Source organism: Falco rusticolus, chromosome 19 (genome assembly GCF_015220075.1).
Source record: "Falco rusticolus isolate bFalRus1 chromosome 19, bFalRus1.pri, whole genome shotgun sequence".
Lineage (NCBI taxonomy): Eukaryota > Metazoa > Chordata > Aves > Falconiformes > Falconidae > Falco > Falco rusticolus.
In genome coordinates this window covers 4,660,196-4,680,712 of record NC_051205.1, presented here as the reverse complement: position 1 = coordinate 4,680,712, position 20,517 = coordinate 4,660,196, and the positions used below count along the sequence as shown (strand labels likewise).

At 43.6% G+C, this 20,517-nt stretch overlaps 1 protein-coding gene across 4 annotated transcripts in view; it reads left to right on the top strand.

The window, feature by feature from the left end:
* Positions 1-20,517, top strand: part of DIP2B (disco interacting protein 2 homolog B) — a 71,680-nt gene that overhangs the window by 15,524 nt on the left and 35,639 nt on the right. For all 4 annotated transcript variants that reach the window (XM_037411682.1, XM_037411681.1, XM_037411680.1 and 1 more), the window contains exon 2: positions 14,469-14,540. In XM_037411682.1, coding sequence (XP_037267579.1) covers positions 14,469-14,540 — 72 coding nt within the window. The remainder of the gene's footprint in view (positions 1-14,468; positions 14,541-20,517) is intronic.

Genomic DNA, 20,517 nt, shown 5'->3' with positions numbered 1-20,517 from the left:
CTTGGGTTTTTAGTTTGTTGGTTTGGGGTTTTTCTGGACGTTTTAGGATTGTAGATTCTTAAATTTTGCTCTGTCCATGCCTAGAGGGAGATCAGGATTTCTTCCTGCGAGAACCAGAGAGTTCAAGGTCTTGAGCTTCTGTTTTAGATGAGCAGGTTGGAGGGCTTACATGTGTTTTTGCATAGTAATAAAGGCAGCGTAATACTGTTAGAATTAAGTGCTAATGTGAAATAAAGCAGTAAAGATTAGTTTGTAATTTGATGTAATTCTGCTTACATCTTTGAGGGAGATTGGCTATTGCTGAGAAACTGCACAGTCACCTCTGCTTTACATTTATTGCAGAATGAGAAATTAAAATATGATCTCACTCTCATTAAAATTAAGTAATTGATGTCATCGTTCAATTAAAAGATTTTTGTGGGAGCTTTTGGCAAGTCATTCCAGGTTGCTCTTAAGACCTGACCAACCAAGCACCCTTAAAGTGGAGGGAATGGTGGATAGTTGTCTTGAGGAACTGAAAGGTAAGGGAGCTGTGAATACATTTTGCTGGTTGTTGCTTTTTCAGACAGCTTGCAGTTCCCTGCCTGTACGGCTATAGCTGGGGTCTCTTTCTGGTTTATTCATAATTCCATCTAGGCATCCCTGCAAGAAATCTTTCGGGTTTTTTGCTCTGGCCTATACAGAACTGGAGTGGCAAAGGAGACTTGTGTTTTTGTGCTGGCTCCATCATTTTCAGAGTATTAATATTTCATTTAGGCTTCTTGAAGCTTTTAGCAGATTTGTAAGGCTTTCTTCCCAGTGGTAGTGTGTGTGAGGACAACTTGAGAGCATTCTGATGAACTTACACTATGGAAAGTGGTTTTATTTGTTTTGATTTATGGCTGAAATACTTTTAAGCAGCTCATCCTGTTTGGTAAGTAACTTTGCCATAAACGTAACCGTAAAAGAGATCCAGCGGTTTTTCCTTTTCTCCAGCTAGAGTCCAGCCAAACAAATACTGTATCGCATCCAAGTAACACTTTTTCGTGCCAGTAAAGACCAGTCTGTATTGTCACTCACCAGTAAAAAAACACAGATGCAGCCAGCTGTGCTGTGTCGGGAGCAGCAGGTTTCAGAGAAGACCTCGGTGGCACGTGCTCTGCCACCGCTCCTTCTCTCGCTCCGTTTCATACGTAGTGGCACTGATGCCAGACTTCTGAATCTCCAAGGGATTTTGCCGTGACAGAAATCCTTCTGTGCTCAGCTCGAGCCCTCTGTGGCTTTCAGGCAAGCAAGCAGTGCCAACGCAGGCGTTTTGGTGTTCAACTTCCACTCGGTTAGGGCTGAAATGTGGTTATTTACACTGCTGTTATGTGTTAGAAGTCTATATAAATGATATTTCCTGATTTTTGGCCCATTTTCATTTGAGCCTGGAGAGATCGCAGCTTGTCACTGCAAATACACTGTGAAATTTTTACCCATCACTAGACAAAAGTTTCTTCTCTTCCAACTTCAAGATGTTCTTGTCTGAGTGAAGAGCACCAGAGCAGATCTGGTGCCGGTAGGTTGCCTTTCAGTGCATGTGATAATTTGTCCTGAAAAACACTTGGAACCCGTTTAGAAAAGGATCGGGGATTTTTTTCGCCCGGACTCTGCAGCTGCCATGAGTACACAAGCTCGTAGTTGTTTTGCATTGTGCTCGCTACGTTCTTGATCAGGCTTGTGCAGGAGTTTATGCTTTTCAGCCGATGGCTCTGAGCCTCCTGAAATCTGCCGTTCGTGGTTCAAGATGGGAACAACAAAAGGGAAACGCAGCCGGCGTTCTGGCCTCTGGCCTCAGCCATTTTTGTTTACCAGTTAATGTTTCTTTCCAGTTGGCTAGTGTTTGCTGGGTCAGTCGATCTGTTGTTTAAAAGGCTTTGTTTACCGCTAACTCGTCTTTTGATACTTCCATGCTGAATTTACCAACAGGAGTTTTTCATTTACCTGCTGAAAGCTGTGTCATTTCCAGAGGAACGTGTTTATTTTTCTTCCCTTTTTATTACAAATAACCTGCCGTGAGTTTATTTCCACTGGATGAAATGTCTCTCTGGCCTTCGTGGGAACAGAGTGCAGAAGTGTCAAAATCTGAACCCTTTGGAGAATAGTTGTATTTAGGTGTTTGCTTATCCAGCAAAGCGGTATTTGCTGCCAGCTGTAAAATGTTTCCTTTTCCATTGATACTCAGCTCTTACGTGTAGGTAGGGGGCTGACTCATTAATATTACAAGTGTCATACGTGTTGTGTTAGGGCCAGTCCCGATTTTGCTGTCCTCTAAAGTGGAGACAGCGGCGTTGGAAGCTGTCCAATTCATTCTTCACCGGGCTTCTGTCAGCGAGATTATTAGGCTTTAATCTGTTTCATGGTGATGGCTTTGCTTTTCCAGAAGGGAGTTCCTTTTGTGTGTAGCTCAGACCACGCCAGAACTGGTCGTTGGGCTGTTGAGAGGATGCTGGTGGGAAGGAGAAGGGCTTACTGGTCAGAGAGGAGTGCTGTCCCCTTTCCCGAGCGATTTGTAATACGAAAGCCCTGCTTTGCCAAAATCCTGGCCTGGGTAGGCTAGGGAGGAATTCGGATGGGATGTTTTCTCAGCCTCTCTATCTCGACTGCTGTGGAGATTGTAGTCATTGTGCAAACAAAGCAGCCATTGTCCGAAGCTTTGTGTCATCCTCTGGGTTTTGGGTTGAGAGCCTCGATTCCCCGCTCACCGGGAACTGCAAGCAAGGTGTTTTGGAGCGATTGGTTGTGATTAGTCCACTGTTATCATCCCCTGTATTTTTCACTAATAAAAAATATCAACACGGTAGAAATTTCCCGTGTAGTTTGATGATGTGAATGTTCAACGGGAAAACGGGATGGGAGAAGGAGCTTTTTAACAAGGTTGCGGTGACAGATTTTTGTAATAAACACAGTATTTGGGGTATTTTGTAAATAATTCCTGTATTCATTTGCTGTCAGATACTTAAGTCTTCAAAGTAAATCACATCTGTAACTGCAATATCTTTTTGGGTAAGCTCTTTTGTTCATTTTGTTTGCATTCTTTTTGTCAAGTTGCTGACAGTGTGCTCTTAAATAATCCTACTCATTTCTCCATACTTCCTTCCCTCTACGAGCAAGACATGTGAGAATTCAGTTTATTTAAATTGGAAGAAGAGATATTGCGCCCTTAGAGAGGCCACGGTAGGAAAGTTCGCTCTAAGTAGTAATTGTGGGTTGGGAGATAGCTTGTTGAATAGGTTCTTTCTTACTTTAAGCCTGTTTGTTTAGGTTCAAGGTCCACTGGTGTCAATGTGGAAAGGCTGTTTGTCCTCACTGGTTTGTGAAAATAATCTTATGACCGTGGTGATGTGCGGCTACGAGGCAAGAAGAAGCCACGGGTTCGGATCTTGCCGTTTTGGAATGACAGAAATATCTGTCTGATACTGCAATATCCTGCATAACAAGGCCAGCACACTGAGATTGATCGTTCTTTCTCGTTATGATAATAACCTGAGTTATTGTTGTTTTTAAAGAGCCGTTTAGTGTACGGAATTAGGAGGAATCGATGTGCTGGGGGGAGGTGTGTGCTTTCCCTCGGAACAGGTAAGTTCAGTAGCTTTCTGGCGGATTTGCAATGTGCAGCTGGATCGCCAAGCTGTGCGCTGAGGGTTCTCCTGTTTGCTGCTCTCGTCTGTTTTGCCCATTATTTTGATCTTCCACGCAGTTTAAAGGCTTTCACAGAAGAAGGATCTTGCCACATCCTGCTACCCAGCCTCCAAACAAAGTGCTGCTGAAGCAGACACTGACTCCTCTTTAGCACGCCACAAGAGCCCCGAACAGAAGTCGTTCCTTGCATGATCTTGCTTGTAAAGAGCATCACAGCTGACAGAATAATGGCTTTTCTTAGGCTTGCTGGTGACATGCCAACACGGTTTCCTCAGCAATGAAATTCCTCAAGAAGCCATGGTTGCTGATGTAAACATAACTGAAAGCTTAACACAGCCCATACTGAGCTCAGGGTCTGAAATCTGCTTCTTACACCATGCTGTACAGCGCGTTTTTCTTCTGCCTTTTTCTGTTTAAATCTGCTTTCCCAAGCTCGTAACCAACTGGAACGGGTTGAGCTCTTCAAGCCAGAAAAGATGGGCTGGGCTGTGCCGAGGGGAGCCTGTCCAGACTCCGGCGCTTGCTCGTGGCAAGGATCACTCAGTGGGGCAGCCTCCACAGCTCCGCTTTTGTGGAACTGTGTGTGGGACGGAGGCGACTGGGCAGGTTTAAGGTTTCTTTAACAAAGTGCTTTGCTTCCCGTTAGTCAGGCTTGGAAAAAAAAAATTAAAATGGATAGCAAACCCAAGAACAGTTCCATAGCAGCTCGAGTCTGCCTGCTGTCTTTTTGACAGGTACGCTTCTGGAATTTGGTGGGAGTTTCCGCCAGTCAAATTACTAGTGTTGCACGCTAATTTGAGGCTGGGTAAAAGATTAATAATTGTATTGCTTTAAGTAGTGGAATCCTACTATGGTGACTAATACTGTTTAATAGTAACTATCCTGGAGTAAGTAAATCACTTTTAAATGCTGTAAAATGACTGTGGTTTTGCGTTTCGGATTTCAGTGCTTTGGGAAAAACAATGTGTTTTGCTCTCTTGAGCAGCCAACACTTTCTCTGCTGTTTTCTTCCGTGAAATGGGAGTGAATATTCTTCTTATGTTATATATATGTATTATTATGAATACACGCTTGGTCCTACCTCTTTGGGAAAACCAGGGTAGGAGGCATGTGGGAAAACATGTCACGATAGACGCGTCCCCTATTTAGTTTTGAAAAATTCATTCCTGCCATTGATTGATTGTTTGGGTTTTAGTTTGGCGGGTTTTTTTGTTGTTGATTTTTGTTTGGGGAGTGATCTTTTAAGTGCTAATGCTTTCATCAAGATATCTTTCTTTGTTTCATCATGCGTAATCATCGAGCTCATCGCACTGTGATTTTGGAATAGCATTTTCCCATCTGGAAAGACGTAATTACCACGCTGCCGTGCAGCATGACATGCCAACTAGGTTAGTGCTTCGTTAACACTGTTTAGAGGAAGGTCAGGGTTGCATTTCCATGCCTGAGTACGTTGAGCAGCGCTGTGTTTGATCGATAGATAGGGGGATAATTGCTCTTAACTTCTTTCCTCTCCCATTCTTGCATCTCATTCAAGAATCTAGAATTATAAAAAGTACCTTCAGGTGCAGTTGGACCTCAATGGGCTGTGTATCCCAACTGCTTCTCTGGATGGTTTGGCAAGGTGCTGCTGCAGTGTCAGGTTTGGAAGGGAGTTACCAGGGAGGAGTACCTGTGGCAGTTGGCTTACATTAGAAAAGAGCGAAGCTTCTTTCAAGAGAATTATTAAATAAGGGCATCAGAGAGCCGTGAAAGGGTAGGTGATAGCAATAGCACACAGAATTAAAACCCACAGTCACTTCTGTTTTAATCATCCCGGGTCAATGCACTGTGGTAATATTCTGATGGTTTTGTGTGGCCACGGTAGCTGCTGAACCAAAAAAAAAAATAATGCAAAAATATGATCAAGTTTTTGTGCAAGAGAGTCGAGAGGAAAACAGCCTGGTGAGCCCCGGCCTCCGCTGGAACGGAGGTGCAGAATAAATGCCAGGGACTGTCTGGTTTCATCGAATACCTCTGACTGGAAACTGTGGTGTCGCCGATGGCTGTGGGTGGGGTAAAAGCTTCGTACATCTGAGATTTTTTTTATCAATCAGCCCATTTGTCAGGGCCCCAGACTGTCATTGACTGCTGCTTACTGCAGGTTGTGGTAAACCCAAGGGAAAAATATTGTTTGACTTTCTAATTGTGGGTGGCTATCTACGTGCGTCTCAACCATTTTGCAGCAAGATGCAGAATTCTCTGTGGGTGCCTGCATGTTTTTGGTTTTCCTTTTATTCCTGGGCTAAAACCAGGCTTGGTTTGGAAAAATCATTTGTCCACGTTAGTCTGTCTCGTGGAGAAAGTGCCGAGTGTTTAGAATAAGCAAGGAGTTGACGCGTGTGTGCGATCTTGGGCTGGATGGGCAGCTCCTAGGAGAAGATTATCAGCGCTCGCTGTTCTGAGAATTCGGTTTCTACCTTAAGGAAGACAAGGATGTACCTGCCTACTGAACAAGCGCTGAATCACGGGGTTGTTACACTTGCACAAAGTTTAGTCATTTCCTGGGAAACTTTTGTTTTCAGTTTAGTGGCGGAGGGCTAGGTCTGTGCGTTTGTGCTGAGGATTAAATAAATGTGAATTTCTGCTGGTGCCTGTGACCAGGAGGTTAGTCAGAAGAGAGAATTATTCAGGGCAGAGTCACTTCATCTGGTTTTTTTTAAAGGCGTTGTGAGGTGCCTCGCTGTACTCAGACTGTGAGTATCGCTGGTTCTCGCCTCCGTGCATGTGCTGCTTTCTGTTTCTCCTCATTTCGATGCAGGACTAGTACTATAAATGCAGTTAAGCATTCCTACATCGAATCTCGCATTCTTCTCATTGAGTACTTATTAAAAATGGATGGAAACATTTCTCTCGAATAGGTTTTATAAAATCCCGTTTCTGACAAAGCCTTGGTTTTGTGCCCTTTATGGCGTTCAGAAGGGAAAATGCATTTTTTCCCCATGAGGAGATGTAGCTATTTAAAAGATTTTAATTTATTTATTATTTTCCCCAGGATGGGGTTACATGCAAGATTTATTATTTGTCTATGGGATTAAGCTATTTATGTGCATGTGCTGGGTTTATGGGTAATATGTAAAATTTATTACCTTGTATAAAGTTGCCTTCAGTGACTGTATTTTGCAGATGTTTGTTAGCAGCAGTGAGCGGAGCCGGTATTTAGTTGGGTTATCAGGGTTAACAGAATTTAATGATGTGTTAAAAGGTTTTAAGGCGTTATATTCAAGAGGTTTTGGAACCTTTTAAAAAACATTTTACCTTTTGTCAAGGTAGATTGTTACCTGGGTGTCGATAAGTGTGATTTAAGTCACCGAGCGTGTCGTGCATCCTTTTGTCAGGTGGAAGATCTGACAGGCGAAATATTTCTGGGCTTTTAATTCTTGCATACTAATGAACTTGGGGGTAGGGTTTGAAGTTGGGCTTTGTGGTCTTTCGAGCAGCTTCGCTGGGGAGGTCCTTTAAAGAAACTAACCACTGAGAACACCAGGGGCACGGTGGTGCTGTGCGAACCGCACGCGCAGTCACGTGTAAGGATGTCCTCATGGTTGCTGTAAAGAGAAGAACCCACAGAAGCGTAGCACATCTACAAGAGGCTCTTTTATTTACGGTGGTACGCTTCCAAACGTTTTTCAGCATCCCAGTCTTGTGAAGCCTTTGAAAACTCATTTTGCTGACCCTGGATAGTACCATTTTCAGCAGGAATGGGAATGATAAGTTAACATATGTGTCTTTTATTATTTTTTTTTTTTTTGTGGGGAAGGGAGAGGGTCTTCAGCTGATCTGATGACACCTCCTTTTCATCGGTCACCCCCTGCCCACACATGCAAAGAAAACCAAACTTTGTCCTTAGCTCACCCAGTTTGGTGATGCATCACATATGGCATCTGAGATTACTCTTTGTAATACATGGACCCAGACGGGTGAATCGAGGACAGTGGATCAGCTGGAACTCTGAAGTGCTGTTGTCACATAAAGAGGCTCTTCGGTAGAGTTTTGGTAGTTGGATTTGTTGTTTAAAGGTAAAACAACAAAAAAATTAAGAAGGCTTAAGGCACGCAGAAAGTGACTTGTAAAGTGCACCTTGTGACCTTAAATGACACCGACCCCCGACCCAGACCTCTGCAGCGGGGCAGGGACCATGTATGCAGGGTAGACCACGCCGCAAAAACCTAATCTTGAATTGCATTCTTCAGAAATAATAGATGTTGAGATTAAAATAGTTTGAGTTGAGTACAGCAACATTCATAAGCCTTGAGAAAAGATTTTTTTGAAACAGTGGAACAGAGTCCCCACAGTGCTGGAGCCAAGTAGACTTGTACTGTGTATATAAATTAATCTGGAGCTGATCTGTCTGTGAAACTTTTAGTACTGCAACTGTAGCAGTATAATGGTTGTGCTTAACAAACACAGCTTTGTAAGACTTGCTGTTTTTTTCAGTAGCCTATTCATGTTCTTAATGGGAACAGAATGGTGCTGTTAAAGGGAAACTGCAAAGCCCAAACTGGTTCTGTTTGGTTTTCTTACCTTTTTTTTTTTTTAATTGGTGACATATAGAGGCTTTATTTCTTTCAAGAAATCAGTGGCTTTTTTTTGGAAGACTGTACGGTTTGCAAACCTTAGCATTGTCTTGAAGGAGGAAACCTGATATACAGCTTCACCAGAAGGAAGGAGGAGGGGATCTTTGAAGCTGCATCATCATTTGGCCTCAGACAGAAAGAGGCAATTGTCTAAACTTGTTTCAAACATAGTTTTTGTGCTGAAGTTATAGCCAAAGAGTGTTAGGAGTGCAAGACCATTTAATAGGCATCGTCTGTTTGAACGCACAGCCGTAGAAAAAAGGTTTAAATGTTATCTTTTGGCTTGCTGAAGCTTGGGATTGAGGGCGTCCTAGCTTTGAGCTAGGTAAAACCACCGGGTGCTGGGGGGTGGTGGTGGAAGTGTGGGGTGTCTAGAAGTCGCCGGCCCTCCAGGAAACGGAAGAAAGACACTATCTAGCTGCAAAACAAATAAATGAGTGGCGACAGCATTTCTTAGCGAAGTGCTGGACTGCTGGGTTTGATCCCTGTTTTCTGCCTAGGCTATGACCGAGATGGTCTTAAAGCACATTTTGGGTTTCTGCAGCATCCATCGCATGTAGAAGCCCTGACCTGGCAGTGACATGCAACAGAAGAACGTTTTGAACTTTCAGTTGCACTTTGGGTTGCAGTATCTCTGGTTTGATGTCTGCTTCTGGTCAAGGACAGGGAATCCCAAACCAAGCTCTGCAAAACCAGGTTTCATGTTGCGTTCTTGCGGGGCGAGTTTGAGATGATAAAACTGCAGGGAGATGTTGCCTGTCATATATGCCTGGAGAACAAGCAGGGGGTGAGCAAGAAAGGCAGAGTCAACAAGCTGGTGCAGGGGTGAGAATAGAATTATTCCTTTATTTTTGTTATAATCACATTAGAGTATTTGCTAAGAGTAGCTAGCTGTGTTTTGGGGCTAGTGGATGTACCAAAAGCATTTCCATGATTCTCTTTTAGCACAAACTGCTCGAAACATCAATGTTCCTTTCTTTTTTTTTAAAGCATAGAAACATTTTTTGGAAAAAAAAAATGCGTGCAAACTGCTTTCAAATTTGAATCTTTTGCTTGATACAGTCAAGTGTTTGGAGGCTTTGTTGGGGAGATGCTGTGCACTACGTGATCATTTTCCTTAATTTCTCCACTGTAGTAATTATGGTTTTGTTAGACAGTAAATGATTCAGTGTTCTCATTCCATGGGGGGAAGGGGAGCAGGGATGTTGAAAGAGGAGTATTGTCTGAGCGTAGCAGGATTAGCTGGTGTTACCACCTTGCACTGATTGAGCACCACTGTTTAGAATAGATCATCAACTCTAATTGCTAAAAAGCAGCCTGGCGTCACAGGGCGGTGAGACTCCTGAAGTTTGAGGCTTCTCTATTGCATGATTTGAATATAGGTGTAGCATCCAGGCTGATCAGCTTCCTTCTGCGCTGGCTATGCCCGAACTCCTCTTTTTTTCTCATTGCCAAGTTCATCTTTTCTTTTGCACTCGCGCTGGTCAGAACATCCAGGTTAGAACTGATGCTCATCATACAAATCCAGTTTCCTTTCAAGAAATTAGGAAAACGATATGAAAAAAGGAATCTCAGAATCAATTATTTGCAATTTTTTTTTCTTTTCTAGGGAATTCTGTTTCTCAAAAGTATGCTGCTTCAGTCACAAACAAGCAGGGCCTCTTGGATTTCATCATGGAGTCAGGATTATTGTCCAGGCATTCTGAGTGATGAAAAATCATTACTCCTAGATTCACGGTTTGCAGAAAGAAGACAAGTTCAATCTACTCTGAATCCACAGCAGGGCACCTCTTGTGTATCTGCAAGACCTGCTGTGTCTTGAAAAACAGGATTTCTTTAAATTCTGCCTTCGAAACTGTCAGGAGAGAGAAGAGGGGGAAGAGGGTTGGAAGAAGGGGACGGTGTGGTGATGGGTAGCGAGGTGAGGAGTGACTGGAGTGATGCAACACCGGTGCCAGCCTCCTGCCAGGGAGCCCGTTCCGTGAAGGTGGCTGGAGTCAGTCCTGCAAATGCTCTGCAGGGCAAGAGAACAGAGCTGGTGGCTCTGCAGGAGAAGGTCCCTCGTGCGTTGGGATGGATTCACCTTGGTGAGTCGGGGAGGCGGTGGCAGAGCTTTGCGTTGGTGGGGATGGAAACCTTGGGAGCTTAGGGAGCACGGCGAGGGAGGTGGTGGCGCGGGGAGGTGATGGGCTGGGTTGTGGCAGTGGCCAGCTGTATTTACGCTTCGGGCTGTTCTAATAGGCTGTTTGTCTGGGGGAGCCGAGGGGATCGCTGCTCCTGAGCTGGTGGCTGCCGTCACTGCAGCAGAGGTGTTGGGAAGGAAGGAGAGCCTGTTCCTCTGCTGCATCAGCAATCAGCAGCTTAGCTCCCCCTTTTACAATAAACGACAAAAACAAACAAATAAAACCCCAAACCAACAAAAAAAACCCCAACCCCAACCAACAAAAAAAAACCCAAACCAACCACCCCCCAAAAAAACCCCTGAGGATTGCAGACATCGCATTTTGAGACACTAGGAAAGACGATGACATACAAGAATCTTACAGTTGGTTATGGCGAAAGGTTTTTGGCTGAAAAGAAGCCAAAACTTGGCTCTTTTTTGGGAAAAATCCCTTTTCCTTAGCAGGGCCTCCCCAGCGTGTGGAGGCACAACCATGACTAGCTGAGGAGATAGATAAATATAGACCTCAACTGAACAGAAACAGTTGTAGCTGGGAGAGGGCCAAAAGAATGTCTCAGCAGTAAGTGTTTTTGTTTGTAATTTCTTTCCTAGGAATGAACAAACACTAGCACCATTTTAAAGCTAAATTGTCAGCTCTCATTTGCTTTGCTAATGCTTCCTTTGTAGCGCTGTGCCTTGCATCTGTGTAGAAGGGGTTTGTGGTTCTTGGGTTGGTTGTTTTTTGGTGGGTTTTTTTTTTCAGCTCTCTGGAAGAATTTAGCGTACCAAATGTCACCAAGTGTTTTAATTTATGGAGGCGGGGTTGATGATTTACCAGGTTGATGTAGTAGGAGTGAATGGTTCTTGAGATTGCAGTCCTATTGTCTTGGTTCTCTTCCTGTGGCTGGAATTTATGATGTTCGCTGAGGAAGTCTGCCTTTACGTTCGGATCTAGCCATTTCCATTTCCTGTAAATCAGCAGGAAAAGGAACAGGGTGAAAGAAAGTGTTTCCCATAGTGATTTTTTTGGTTTCTGTCTCAGCGGATTAGTACCAAATTTGGACTATGTATGACCAGAGAGAAGAGACTTTATACGATTGAATTATTCCACTCGTGCAATATTTTAAAGGGACTCTAGCTTCCAGGACTTGAGATCTCAGTTGGGGCATAACTGTTGTGGTTGTAGCAACGGGATCATGATTTTACTGAGATAACTTTACACATGCCACCGTATGCCTACACACAAGGGTTTTTTTCCAAGAGCCTTAGTTCCTTGCTGGAGCTTTATTTCTGATTCGGGTCTGTTTCCAGCCTGCGTGGATGGCCGTCCTTAAGCACAGAACTCTTCGTTTACCTGTTTCTTCTAACCCTCTCCATCCCTCTTACCTAGTTCTGCCCGAGTAGGGCTCAGGTCTAAAAATTTAAAACTTAGGCTTTTTAATCCTGTGGGCAGGTGCTCAAGACTGTCAAGCCGTTTGTCAAAATAATGGTTCTTTTTTTATTATTTTAACAAACTCTGTTTGGAAGTTCAGTAGTGGGAAGACATGGTGCTGCAGGGAAAGCCCAGGAATTTATCACCCTTCTTTCTGTTCCTCGAATTTTGCTAGTTGGAACTTTCTTGCTTTTGCCAAATAACATTAGGCTTTTTATTTTTTTAACTAGCTTATGCTCATAGATTCCCTTTTTTTCCAAGCAATAACGTAAATGATCTGCACCACGCGCTAGCTGAGGTTGCACGTAATGTTTTGGCCAGAGTTACTTTCTTGTTCCTCAGTAGGATCTCGCTTCGGCTTCAGCTTTCCAAGTGCCCATCTGTGAACCGTAACGCTTGTGTTCCTGCAAGGATGAGTTTGCTGTGTCGGTAGGATATTGGCGTGGAACAGGTGATTAGAGAGAATTCTTTCCTTCCCTGTAGGTGAAATAAAAAGTGATGCTACTAGTACTTAAATTGAAAGTGCTGGGATTTGTTCGTAACGTACTGGTATTCCTTAGCAATTCCAACAGTTTTCTGTGGCAAATGTTTCATTAGGTACAGCGCGTAACCACCAGTGTCAAGAGTCCAGTTAAATCTTGCGGCGAAATGAATCACAAAATAACGAGCTGCAAACAAATCTGTGGGCTGGCTCGGAAGGAAAAATCCCTCCCCCTTTCTGTGCAGGTTTGTTTTTCCTGAAGTGGCAGTCACCCTGGTCTGTTCGGTACCCGAATGAACCAGCGTGGGGAATGAAAACTACTTCTGCAAATGGAGAGGCAAATCTCGGAAAAGCCGGTGGGTTTCGTAGCTCACGCCGTCAATCAAAACGTTATCCTTCTGGCGTGTAGTCTTGGAGCAGCTCTCTTTTGAAGGTGTGCTTTCCTCACGCTGGCAGCATACCTTTCTTGTGAGCTGGATTAATCTCAGCGATGGACTGCAATCAGGCATTAAAATGAATGCTTTGGTTGGCGTTTCGGTGCTTCGTGGACATTCTAATTTTCAGCTGCTGGATTTGTTTGGACTTGCTGGGGCCTGACTCAAACGTAGTGTTAGAGGAGCAAGGTAAAATTCTGTGTGCAAATGCACGCCCTCCGCTGAGCAGTGGAAGTACCCGTTTCAGCTTCCAAACTCTTTGTCGAGGCGTTGCCAGCGACGCTGATGTTTGACTATCCAGCACAAAGGAGTCAAGTCTGTTCCCCTCCCAAGCGTTTCTGTGCTGCAAAATAACCTTTATAACCCCGATGGCCAGAATTGGGGTTATATATATGTCTATAACCAAATACATATATATATATATATCTCCAGATAGCCGGAATGTTTTAGCAGAGATGCTGGCTGTGTTTGGAGGCTTAGAGCCTAAACCCTCTAATCACCTTTTCTGATGTGGCCGTCGAGATCAGGCTGGAAGTGTCTGGCAGAAGGGTGCTGGTGAGGCAGCAGATGCAGTGGCCTGTGCTGCTCGGTGTCTGATGCTACTGCCTTGCAGTAACAGGGCTCATGGCAAAGAAACCACGCCGTTTGCCATCACTGGTTTCTTGCTGTCATACAAATGTGGGCTTCATTTTCACTCAAGAAGTAATACCAAAGAATTCTGCTTCCTTACTGCCGTGTCTTTGCTTCCAGTCTTTCGACCCCAAGAGATAAGAGGTTATAAGTGCAGGTCGGGCTACAAGAAGGCTTGAAATGCCCCAGGGCTTTTCGTTTTAATCCCTTCAAGGTTTCAGTCTTTTCTTGTGGTTCGGATGTAATGTGAGAAATTAAAACAAAAGACAGCAGCCAGATGGTACATCTCCAGGATCAGACAGATTAATTTTTTTAAAAAAGGGAAAAGTTTACTAAGATTTACTCTCTTCCGGAGTTTTTGCTTCTGTGGAGCTTCTTGTATCAGTAGACAAAGAGTGGAATTACGGCTACTACCAGGTTAAAAAAACCCACAACTCCCTCGCTTGCTTTCACGAGATATCACATAAACATGATTAAAAGTCTGATTTTTTTGGATCAGAGGGTGTGCTTGCTGGGCAGTTGTCTAGAAGTTGACTCTGTTCGTCCTCGCCTCCGTTTTTGGAGGTGCCCTGAACAGCTCCTGCAGTGGGCAGTGGGCTTGCGTTGTTTGCTAAAAGCTGGTCTCAGTTTGATTAGTTTAAGATGAGGCTCTGAATTTGCACTTTCCCTTTGCCCTGTCATTTGGGAACTATTCCATTTTGTTAGCCTAAGTCGGCTCTGTGGTTACAGAATATTCTCATGCACTCCCAAGTTTCCCTTTTTAGGTTTTCAGTGCTTTGATATTCCATTTAGATAGCTGTTCTGATTCAAATTACGGCATTTAAATAGTATATAGCATCTATCTCTGGTCCCAGGGGAAACTACAGAAGTAATTCTGTAAGGTGGAGGCTTTGAAATCATAGTATACTCACATTTGTTCACTTTCAGGTTTTCTTCAGCGTGTGCGTTGCTGTGTTCAGGTGAAACCATCGTGTCATTGAATAGAAAAGCCAACAGTCATCAAGCTGAAAAATGAGGACGTGATTAAATGAGGATTTTTTTGTCTTGGTTTTAGGGGACATCACACAGAAGGGGTATGAGAAGAAGAGAGCAAAGCTGCTGGCTCCGTATGTTCCGCAAACCCAAGGTAGGTACTTGTTTGAGCTGGTGTAAGTTTTGCATAGCCTTGACATGAAAGGGATCTGTGGAATGTCTGTGGAGCGCTGAGATTTCATTTGCCAGCTCTGCGCGATTCCGTTTCATACGTGTTTCCTTAGCTATCTAATAACTAACTGTGGAGGTTGCGTGGATGCCACAAAGTCACGGGCAGTATTTTTGCCTCGTTCGTGCTGAACTCCAGGGATTCGTGGCAGTTCCAGAGCTCTTTGGTGGGTCTCTGTAGAGTGCTGTGTGTTTCAACGCTCTCTCTGCCCTGTCTTTATTTCCCACGTACATAAATCACATCCCGCTCCCTCGTCAGCTGAGAACTTGAGGGCTTCGAATCAGTCATGAACCGTGGGCTCCTCAAGAATCATCCTTGAAACCTTCTTAAAAACGGCTTAACTCTGCCGGGCTGGTCTGTCCTGTGTCCTTCTTTCAGCCGTCTTAATTCCCTGTTGGAGAAACATTCGGGTTTTCATCGTGTGTTGCTTTATTTTACCAGAGCAGCTGAATTCGTGTACTTTGTTTACATCTGTTTCTTTTGGTTCAGAGATCCTTAGCAGTAGAGCTGATTGTATGTAGGATAATTATATATAATTGTAAACTGAAGGATATGGCTGAAAGTATGCCTAATAATTATTATGGGGTTGCTTACCCAAAATAATTGCACTGCTGATATGCTGGGATGCTTAACCATTAAAAACTAACGCGTCTGGCTCTGAGCAGTTTGTGAATGGGCATGACAGGCAGTCATGACTGGACTTACCGTAATTTACCGAGATGGAACTACTGCCAAAAAAATGAAAAAAAACCAACCCAAAACCCCAGTGGAAGCTCAAAGTGCATTTATTGACCATCAGCGCTGCATCCGCTGAGGAAGGACGGTGTAGGTTTTCTCCTGCTGAAATTCCAGCAGTTGCTTGAGGAACATAGTAGGACTCTGGCACTGTCATGTGGCAGCTTCCAGGCTCTGCCATTCCGAAACACTGGCTGCATTCCTGCTCTCCTCCATCCCAGATGTTTCCCAGCTTTGCTTTGCTTGTGGATTTAGCTAAAGCTGGTGCTCATTCTTCTGCCTGCGCCCGGTTGCCGTAGAGGGTTATTTATCTACAAAAGAACGGTGTATCCTGTCTGCACTCCCCCTGCCCAACGTGGCAAGGCAAAAATTGTTTTTTAGCCTTCAAATTCGAGATTTTATTAGAAATGGCTCTCCCAGTACTGAGGGCTGCCTCACCTGGGCTGTGATAGGAATCTGAGGTTGCTACCTTTGTATCACATCTGTTATTTAAAGAAACCAAAAAGTCACACACATGACTAATCCCTCTTGATGGTCTTTGTAAGGAGGTATTTGTTAAGCAGGTTTTACAATCCCTTGGGTCCAAGGTGTACGATGCTGGTGGAGATCCTGAGCCTTAAAAGGAAACATGTGTGCCTTCCATGTGCTCAGGTGCCACCTTGGCAGACCAGCTTTTTCCTGGAGTTCGGTGGAGGCTGAAGCTCTACCAGTTGCTTTTCATCTATCGATGGCATGATCTCACGCCCCTCGTGCCTGTCACTTTACATGCTTGTTTGGTTTGTTGCAGAAAATGTTGTTTAATTAGATGGGGAAGGGGGATTAAAAAAAAAATAAATGTTTGGCCAGACGGTCTGTGGCCCTGCTATTTTAATTATCATGTTTTTGAAAGCGGCAGAATGAGCTGAAGTTCAGGAAGAGGCGCAGGCTGATAGGAGCTCACCAACTAAGGCAGCATTTTGCCTGCCGTTTCGGCTCAGCCCTCCAACTTTTTATGTATCTTCTACCCCCCAGCTGCCCCTATATCTGGGATTGTTGTAAAAATCATGTTGAAGTCACGCAGGAGGGATTCGGAATCAGGTCACCTTGTTAATGAGAAGGAAATGCATTTAATCCACAAGAACAACAACAACAAAAAGTATTTACTGCTGGTGTTCCATGCGTTGGGTTTCTGGCAGCACTGTCCCGCTGCTCCTAATGGATTGTCTTCGTTTCATAGCTGTGAAATGAGTCAAAGGTAGGTAGGATGGCACGTCAGGGCATGTCAGCGTTATAACTGGGGAGATTCTTATTGCTAAATCGGTGCTCCGTTCACATTGCCTCTGGCAGTTTGCCTCCTTATTTTAGAGCTCAGGCAACAATGTTAATTACCTACAGATACATGTTTTCCTGGTGCCACATCCCTTTCTGTAGATGGAACTCACTGAGGTGATGGAGCTGCGATACCAGCCTCGTGGCTCCTCTTGTTACCTGCTGGCTGCTGCGCAAAAGGCTTTGAAGAAAGTGTTTTGAGCAGCTTCCCAGGTTGTGCCTGTTGGGTAACGCTGCTGATTCCACCGCTGCCCGAATCCAAACCAGGGAGGGCAGGCGTGCCTGCTCCATGTTGCACTCCTCGCTAACCACCTGCGGAAGGAAAGACAGGCTGTCCTGCTGTCACCTCGTCCTCAGCGTCCTTCTGGATACGTCTTGAGCGTAGCTAAACCGTAAGTCGCCTTCTGAAACAGGCTTGGGACTCAGGGCTTTGAGATGTTGCTTTTATTGGAGCAACGCTGACGTTCTCCAGTCACCCTCAGAGCCAGTTGTGAAGACCAATTGGTTTTGCCCCTGTTTTAAAAGGTGCCATACGATGCTCTGATTTGAAAACCACTTTTTGGATGGACAGGTGAACTACTCCCCTACTAAGAGGTGGTGTAGTAACTCACCGCCTCTTCAGACAAGTTTTTGCTGCGGATACAGGCAAACCCTGCCTAGGGAAAGTGCTCCTGTCCGTATTAGTTATGACAAATCTGGAAAAGCATTTACAACTTTTTAGCTCAAACAGCGCAGCGACAGGAATGCCTTCTGCCAAAATTAGCCAGCCCTTGCACATAGGCTGTTGGCAGAGTGTGTTTTCTTGCTATTTAAGATAATGCATTCGGTTCTGCTGCTAATGTGTAAAGGAAATTTTATTCATTAAGCACTGATTCACTGTCAGAACCTTTTTATGTAACTGCTGGAGTGCTCTTCCTCCTGTTTTCTGTTCTCATGATGAGGAAGAAAAAAGAAAAAAAATCAAATTTTTTAAGCAAAGAGAACATTGGAGTACTTTTTTTATTGAAAAGGTAAGATGAATGCGATCTGGTGTTTTTGGTGTTCCAGTACCGCAGGGAAAGGTGTTGGAAGACAGGAGTAATATGCTTGTAAACCTGCTGAAATTGATAACATTTGAAGCCTAATTGAATTGATCTATGAATTTCAGCTGTTAATGGATGTTTTGGGTTTTTCTGCTTTGTGTTATTCATGGATAGCACAAGGTGGGAACATTACCAATTCTGTTAATTTAGTGTTTCATGTCTTTGAAATCATGGCACTTGGGAAAATAAGCATTTCTTCTTTGCTTCCTGAGGGGGCTGTCATATATCTCCTGTCTCAGAAGAGTCATTCCTGCCACCCTGTGTCTTGTGGACTGCCCATAAGCCAGCAGAAAGAACTCTACTGTAAAATTTTGCTGCTATTCCCCTCCCCCGCCCCCTTTCAGCATCATGTTATTTCAAATGGGAGCTAACGTGGAGCGGTAAAGCAGCGATAAAATAGCTTTGTCTAAACCTGTAAATCACGCACACGCGCTCCAGCTTAGTGTTGTTTAGAGAGTTTCACCCATTTACAAGACCTGACTTGCAGCTACCACAAGTGGGGAATTATTTTCTTCCTTATTTAGTCTGAGGGGTAACACAATTAAAGTTTAGCACTGGATTCTAGGAAATAAATTTCTCCCCCTTCGAAATGCTATCCAGGATCTGGAGCGCCAGAATTCTTCCATCATGTCTTGTAAAAGGCAGAATTAAGACCTGCCTAGCTAATAACTCCTGCAAAAGTCTCTGAATTTCCTAAATCTGGTGAGTTCTGGGTCTTCTCAGTGCTGGAAGACACCAGCAACCACACTACGCTGACGCAGCCGGGCTCTCCCCCGTGTTGTGGAGGTGCTGTGCAGGCTGACTTGTGAACCTGAGGCTTGAGTTTGTCATTTACGTGATTTTTGCAGGCACGTAGCTTGAAAAAACTCCACTTGTAAGGGGTGGCCAGTCCAACACGAGCGCTTCAGTGCTCTACGCAAAACAGCAGAATAACAGGTTTGTCTGCTGCGTTTCTTCTGTCACTGTCCTTGTTATTAATGTAAACACTTATTCTTGTTGATCATACGTGATGCTTATCACGATTCTTTCAATCAAAAAGTCTTTTTATGAAAAAAATAATCTCTAAATCATTGAACTTCTTCATCAAACCACAGGGATCAGAGCAGCCAGTTCTGCTTAAAAACTGAGGACAATTAAAAAAAATCCTTAGCATCCTTCAAAAGCAAATCTAAAATAGTTTCTTTTTCATCTCTCCGTAGATTTGGATCCTGCCAGCAGAAACTTGCACCTGTGGCAGGATTATTATAAAGGGAATGCTAAAAAAATCACCGATCACCTGCCAGGCTTCGCTCCCTGGCGTTGCTTTGTTGTACACCCATTTGTGATTTACACTTTTTTTCCCCCTCTTCCATGCTTGGATGCTTTGTTAGGCTACTGTAACATGTTATTATGTCATAGCAAAATACTTAAACAAAGAGCTCGCTCTTGGTGTGTCATGTCACTTACAGACACATTTGATCCCTTCGTAAATGCAATGTCGTGTTTGCCTTGTGATGCCCCGCAGAGCAGATGAGCTGCTTTTGCAAGACTTAACAAGAGAGAACTGAGTATGAATTTAATAATTCATTTAAAATAGTCTTAAATCTGCTGCTGACATCTAGTGGGTACTTGAATTTGTAAATATTTGAATGATCAGAAAGCATTAAGCTTTTCTTCTCGTCTTGTGAAGTTGTCTTGTCTTCGGATCAAAATAAAACTCTTGGTTTTGATTAAGGCCAACATGTGCTACAAAGATGTTAAACTAGTTACCGATTCAGTGCGTTCCAGAATGATGGGAAGGGACATCCACAGTGATCCTTTTGGATAAACTGAGACTTTTGAACTGAAAATCTCGCCCTGAAGTACAGATCTTCTGATTACCAGGTCCTGCACGTAAACCGCCCGAACTCTCTTTTCCTTTTCCCTTCTACCTTTCGTAGAATTTTTGCTGGCATTTTTGTACAGGTGATGATTATTTTTTGATAAGTGAAACCAGAGCTCTGTGTTACATGTTATGATCTCCAAAAAAAATACCAGTGAAAATGGGGAGTGGTTGTTTGTCCCCTTAACGAGGATTTCTGGCTAGCGGGATAGCTTCTTTTTAACGAGAAATATAGGTTCCCATTTTTTGGCAGGGTAGTTTAAAGAATCATGAATACATTAGCTGGGTAGCTTACCTCCACTGAGTGTTGATAATCACACGTGGAACTAGTAAAAATCCTAATAAAAGTTGACAAGTTTTATAAAGATTTCCAGTCCAAATAGTAAAGAGAGGGGTTAAGAAATAACTTCTTCCAGAGATGCAGCCCCCATATTCTTGAATTTTTTTCAAAGTATATGATGCTAGGCTAAGTGGATAGTTAGTTTGCTGTAAAATTTAATTAATATTCTGCTCTTTAGGTTGTTGGAAGGTATAGGAGGTGGTTGAATATTTCTGCAACTAGTTAGGTGTGATTTGCTGGTATTGTAAGTTCCCTGAGCTGGAGGCGCTTGCCTGCAGTTGTTTACCTAAAACCACACACTAAGAAAGTGGTATAACTGGAATTGGAGTCCAGGATTTGTGGTTTCCTCTTCATTTCTCTAATCCTTTGGTAGTTTGTGAGAAATTCATAAGCGGTGCGTATTTAGATGACACAATTGCTCTTGTTTTTGCATGACTTCAGGTGGCAACCTGAAGGTAATTACAGCTGTATGACCTTTTGGGTTTAGTTTTTAAAAAATTCTCACTGATGCACAGATTCATTTTAGAATTGACAATTCTAAGTAGCAACAATTCCTAGCGTCCTTTGCTGTGTCGC